Consider the following 6,478-nt stretch of genomic DNA (forward strand, 5'->3'; position numbering starts at 1 on the left):
CTGGTGCTGGGCTCGGCGCAGCGCCTGGAGTTCATGTGCGGGCTGCTGGACCTGTGCAACCCGTTGGAACTGCGCTTCCTCGGCTCGTGCCTGGAGGACCTGGCGCGCAAGGATTACCACTACCTGCGCGACTCGGAGGCCAAGGCCAACGGCCTCTCGGACCCGGGGCCGCTGGCTGACTTCCGAGAGCCCGCCGTGCGCTCGCGCCTCATCGTCTACCTGGCGCTGCTGGGCTCGGAGAACCGGGAGGCCGCTGGCCGCCTGCACCGCCTCCTGCCCCAGGTGGACTCGGTGCTCAAGAGCCTGCGCGCGGCCCGGGGAGGCAGGGAGGACGAGCTGGGCGCTGAGGACGGCGACGGCGAGCAGGACGCAGAGAAGGACGGGCCGGGCCCGGAAGGTGGCGGCGGCGGCCCGGAGCTCGGGGCTGGAGGCGGGCTGGGCTTCAGGGCCCAGGAGGAACTGCTGCTGCTCTTCACCATGGCTTCGCTGCACCCGGCTTTCTCCTTCCACCAGCGGGTCACCCTGCGGGAGCACCTGGAGAAGCTACGTAGCGCGCTCCGAGGGGGCCTGGAGGACGTAGAGGTGGAGCGGTGCAACTTTGCGGGCTCTGGGGCCCAGGTAAGTCACGCGGAGCCTCACTGGAGTCGCGGTGCGGTCACCGCCCTGGCCTCGCCCTCGGACGCCCCTGGATCTAGCTCCCGCCCCCAACCCGGTGCAGGTAGTTCGCAGTTCCCACGCCGGGGCTCACAGCCCCCGGGAGCTCCCGGCCTCTTTTCGTCGGGCTGCTCAATTCCAGTCCCTGCCCCCCACCCCCCATGCACATGAAGCCACCCGCCATAACAGAATGCTCTAGAAGTGCCCGAGTTGTCACGGAAGACGTGGAGGTCCCTGCCCAGAGCTCTTCTCGGATGAAGAGGGTCTTGGGACATTTTGGGCTTTGAGCATCTGTGGGCGCTTGATGCAGGGGAAAAGCAAAGCGCTAGAAGAGCCTGTCAGCCGCAGGCTATCTCTGAACAGTCGCTTCTCTTTCTGGCTTAGACGTTTCTGGCTAACATGTTTAAAAACTTCCCTTACCCTTCTGTAGGTGTCCAAAGGCTGCACTGCACTCCCGATTCCTGCACTTGCCTCTGGCATAAGGGACTTTAAATGCTTAGTGTGTGCCAGAGTTAAAGGGTTTGAATGGATCTTTTGGTTTCTAGTACGACAACTTTGCATTCCCAGGAAAACATATGGAGACCAGTGAATTGACTGAGAAGTACTAACGCAGGTTTTCTGGGGGAAAAGGCCTGGAAAGGCCTGGCCAACTAACACTTTAACATCTAACAAGCTTTCTGGGAGGCTTGGTTAGTGCTTCCAGATTTGGGTCTGGAGACATCTGTTAGGCGTTTACTGTAGGAATTCATGTTTTCTAAAATAATTACTAAAACACCACATTTATGAGATGAGAATATAGATGAGCCATTTGTCCCAAACAATAAAGGAGAATTTTTAAAGAGCTATGAAAGCAATTTAATTAGACCCAATAAAGTCCTTAAGAGTGCCGATTTAATGGAGGATGGGGAGTGGGTTTCGGTTGGAGTAACAAGTATGTAAATTAAGAACTTGTTTTTATGGATCATTTCTTTAGAAAGATAGTGATTTGGATGTCAACTTTTCCACTTAATCTCTAGGATGCAACAGTAGAAAGGGGGATCCCCTCCCCTCCTTGCTTGAAAGTTAATTCAACATATTTCTGCTGTCATTAATATCCTAGAACTAAAATTGAGCATTGTGTCTCACTAATGATTGTATAGATTCAATCTCAAAGGGCCTTATCTCAATCTAGGCTCAATGCCTCATTTTTTTTTTCCATGAGGAATCTGTGAAGTGACAAATTCATGTTTTATTATAAATCCTATCAAACCAGGATGTAGGAAAGCCTAGTACTTTGTGTTTTCTTGGTGATTGTGAAATTTTACCACACTCTAATACCTCTGTACTACCAACATACACGTGTGTGATGGTAAACCCCAATCCACCCTTCAACCTTTTCACTATCTGAAGCCACAAAGCTGTTAAATTTAGAGAAGAAAGCATGAGCTCAGGATCAGTGTGCAAGTGTTTTAATAATGTGTTTTCTTGTGAATGTAAAGACAACCTTGATTTTGTCTGCTGAAACTATCACATCATTCCATTCATACCGTTGCAAGTGTACAGCACCACCGATGGCAGATTTTTAACTGCCAGGAATCTTCTTTCACGTTGCTTTTAATGTGTATTGTGAGACAGACTGAGGGGAGAGACTTGCTAACCAAAGTAAGGAGATTCTTACCCTGACTGCAGTGCGTGGCCTTTTCTGGCCACCAGTAAGTGCTGGGAGGAGTGGACAAAGCAGGTTGGGCATCCTGCCATTCATTTCAGCTCATCATTACTTCTCAGGAAGTGCCCCGTGTTGTGAACCCTCAGCGGGAGTTGGGGAACAAGTCCTGGGGAGGGGGAATGTGTATTACAAATTGCTACACACTTGGTGTACTGAAGGGTTTTTCCTCAGTAGTTTAGGGTTGCGGAACAAACCCACATACGTTAAACTGCTAGGAGCCCCCTCTTTTCTTGTTGGGTGGTCTTCGAGGCCTACGCTGTAGCTTGTTCTGGCCTTGACGTTTGAATGGCTCTTGGTCCCAGACTGTCATTCTCCAGGCTGCTGGTGCAGGTGGGCTGCTTAAGCGCTGGTCCGCTGCTGTCCGAGGCCAGCTGTTGCTCGGCCTTCCGGATCACAGGGCACAGAGCCTGGAGGCTCCGGCGGGAGTCCGCAGGGAGGAGCCTGGAGCGCGCGAGCCGCCCGCGGGGACGCTGGACCCACCCGAGGGCGCAGGGGTCACGCGCGGTCGCGGCCGGCATACGGCAGCGCGGGGTAGGGCCTCCCCTCCCCCTCCCGGCAAGATGGCGACCGCGGTACCCATGTGACGGGCTCCGCCCCGCCCTCGCCGTGCTGGCCTTGGCCCCTGCGGGAGGCGGGCGGTGAAGGTGGAGAACCACGTGGGACCAGGGCTAGGGAAGGCTTATCTCTGATGACCCCAGGAAAGGGGAAATTCGTGAACCTGCGTTTAATTTCCCCGGAAGTAACTTTGTGTTCACAAGTATGCAACTTCTCATTGCTAAGGAACCATGTTTTCACTTACAACTGTTAGCAAGTGAAGCCCTTAGGTGCTCCGAGCTGCATATCGGCCTATATACTCTGGCTAAAGTAAAAAGAATTCCCTTTTTACTTTAATGTTTTTAAGTAAAAGTATGCTGGTCCGGAATACTGTTCCTGAGTCCCAGAATTGTACCCAGTAACTGAAGCAGCCTCTTTTTAAAAAATTTTAAGCTAGTAACAGTTATGGGTAGGGCATGTGCTTTAATGCCTGTTTTGTATTCTATTCTTTGAAGTTGACCAGGTCCAGCACGCAGCCCCTGACCAGGCGCGCTGTCAGGAAACAGGGAGATCCAACAAGTACATGCTTGTTCTTAAAAGTGACAGTTCATAGTTTTAAAAATGGAATTGGGATGATTTTGTAGTAGTGCATTAGATTACAGCTTCAACATAGACATTTCTTTTAGGAGACTTGGAGGTAAACCTCATTTCCTTTCCAGCTGCAGTGGACTGCCAGTTAGCTTGCATATGATTCCACAAACAGACCAAGGGGCTGTAGTGAAAATACTCAATAGCCATGTCCTAGGACATGTACATAGTTCTGTGTTAATCACATGTGGAGCATAGATGGAAATACCTGATATTAACATTGATCTTTTCTTGTCTTTAGGAAGTTAAACTATAAACTAGGAACAAAAAACTGTATTTTTAGTGATATTAACTTTATTGCTAGTTCATTGAAAAGACAAGAACCAAGACAGGCAAACTTCCTGCGTTTGCATGATTATAGGCCTGCTAACTGTTTATGTTTAGTTGTTTTGCCTGATTAATAATAGTGTTTAAATAAAAGATGAAAGTGTTAACTTCAAATACAAAGACACTAGGTCCTATGTCTTGGTGTCATTTGAACTCATAAACCATATTTGAACTCATCATTTGAACTAAAAAAAGAAAAGTGGCTGAGTCCTTTGCTTACTAAAATTAGTAAATTTGGTAAGAAAAAAAAACCTTAGTAACAAAGAATACCTTGTGAAATTGTTACACACACACACACACACCCCGCTGTATTGTCCTTGACAGAACAAAAATTTTTGTTCAGTTTGCAATACAGCTAATGTATTAGTGGTGTTGGAGCCTGGGAAAGAAAGCTCTTTACAAAGCATTTTAACATAAACACTGCTTCTCCAGGAAAATGTTGAGTATCTCTGTGCCAGTGTATGAACATTGGTTAAGACTAGTTTTTTTTTGTTTGTTTGTTTTGTTTTTTTTTATTTTTTTGAGACAGGGTCTCCTTGTAGCCACAGCTGTCCTGGAACTCACTATGTAGACCAGGCTGGCCTTGAACTCAAGGAGATCCACCTGCTTCTGCCTCCCCAGTGCTGGGATTAAAGGCGTGTGCCACCTTAACATTCACTGGTAATGTATATTTACATTTACTTTTTGGTCACTGCTAGAATATTTGGTATCTTGAAATAAAAGGTGTCAGTGGAACAGTGGGGCCCTACCTGAAGTTTTCCTCACTTAAAAGTTGGAAGTACTTATCCCACTTTTGCTAGGAATCATTAATAATTTTAGATAGAAGCTAGGGAGTAGATAGAGCATTGTGTCTCACAGGGAGCAGGAATAGCACTGGGCTTCCATGGGAAATGCTAGATTGGTCTGGCTGCAGCCAAGAATAAAAGCAGCAGTCTGTTATGAAAACACTGTTGGGTATAGCTTTTTAGAATCAGGTAGTAATTCTATTTTAATTAACAAATAATAGCCAAAGTAAAGTATCCTTCCCTGGGTAGGGCACACTGTCTCTGTGCAGTAGTCTTCCGAGGTAGAGGAGGAAACAGAACCTAAGCAAGCTCTGGTCCTCATTTGAATAAGGTATGTCTTGATCAGACTTTACAGTCTGCAGTGCCCTTTTTTCTTTCTTTGTGGGGAGAGGTGGAGGATTTGTATTATTAACAGAGGTCTTAAAGAGAAAAAGTATAATCAGTAGAGCACTTCTTGGGGGATTAAATTCTAGCCCTGGGACATTAATCAGCATCCATGAATCTGAGCTTCAATCCCATCTGTTAAAATAGGGAGAATAAAACCTGGGCCTGGTGGCACATGCTTTTAATCCCAGCAGAGACAGGAGGATCTCTGTGAGTTCAAGGCCATCGTGGTCTACAACGTGAGTTCCAGGCCAGCTGGGGCTACAGGGAGACCCTGACTCAAAAAGACAGAAAAAAATAGAGAAACCTTTTTTTGAGGTTGGGATGATTGAATAAGGGTTGGTAAGTTGCAAAATAATACACTGTTTTGAACACATTCTCAGTTTACTGCAGTTTGTTTCCCCTACTAAGATACAGCCCCCTATCTTCAGAAATGTGGGATCTTTTGTGGGTTTTGTTTTTATATTTAAAGTTCACATGGTGGAGTGTTTTTTTATTGCTGAAATTCTAGATTGGCATTCAAAAAGGATAGACAGTTGAAAAGATAGTATTTGAAAAATATTTATTTAGGGAAGTTATTTTATTTTTCTTAATACTTACATAGTTAAAAAAAAAAAAAATCTCTCTCCCCCAAGAGATCCTCTTGAGTTACAAATCATTACAATCCACATTCTTTCAGTATTGTATTTGGGGCTATAATGGAGGAAATACATATTTTGAATTTGAATTAACTCCCATGCAGCTATAATCTCCTTAAATATGAAAACTGGAAAAAGATTGAACTAGAAAGCTAAAGCTGTGGAGAGTCAGGCATGGCATTGCATGCCTGTAAGCCCATCAGCTGGGAAGCCTTAGGCAGGAGGATTGCACATCAAGGCTGGCATGGTACCTGTATACACATAGCAAGATCCTGTCTCAAAAAAAAACAAAACAAAAAGAAAAACCCTATTTTACAGTTTCAGGTTACATAAATTACTAGTTCAGGGCACAGGCTGGAATCTGTGCATACTTAACATTTTCATGCTAATTTTTAAAGTTTACTTGATATTTTTCATTCCTTGAGAAATATTAAGCTAACTTTTCTTTTTTAAAGTGAGGCATTGTGGCACATGCTTGTAATCCCAGCACTAGAGAGGCTGAAGCAGTAGAATTGCTCTGAGTTTGACACCAGCCAGGGCTGTGTAGCAAGACCTGTCAAAACAGTTTGGGAAGCAAAGAGGCTGGACCTACCCTGAGCATGATAGTCTGTCATGTTATTGACTCTAGTTTTCATTATAGGGGACTATGTGTGACAGTGTTTTACAGACAATTCTCCTGTTCATCTGGTGAATTTTTAAAAATTTGTATAAACGGTGTAGGAGAGAAGTGGCCTGGGGGTGTTTATATTATAGGTGGGGGAGCCCTGGGCCCTAAGTTGTCCTTTCCTTTTGTTCCTGTGCTC

At 46.0% G+C, this 6,478-nt stretch overlaps 1 protein-coding gene across 1 annotated transcript in view; it reads left to right on the forward strand.

The window, feature by feature from the left end:
* The first annotated feature begins 6 nt into the window (after window positions 1-6).
* Window positions 7-6,478, forward strand: part of Zcchc2 (zinc finger CCHC-type containing 2) — a 50,808-nt gene continuing 44,336 nt past the window's right edge. Inside the window, exon 1 of the mRNA XM_029567168.1 lies at window positions 7-618. Within this exon, the coding sequence (XP_029423028.1) occupies window positions 34-618 (585 nt within the window). The 5' untranslated portion in view covers window positions 7-33. The remainder of the gene's footprint in view (window positions 619-6,478) is intronic.

This window comes from Nannospalax galili, unplaced genomic scaffold, assembly GCF_000622305.1.
Source record: "Nannospalax galili isolate Female #2095 unplaced genomic scaffold, S.galili_v1.0 scaffold298, whole genome shotgun sequence".
NCBI classification, from domain to species: Eukaryota; Metazoa; Chordata; class Mammalia; order Rodentia; family Spalacidae; genus Nannospalax; species Nannospalax galili.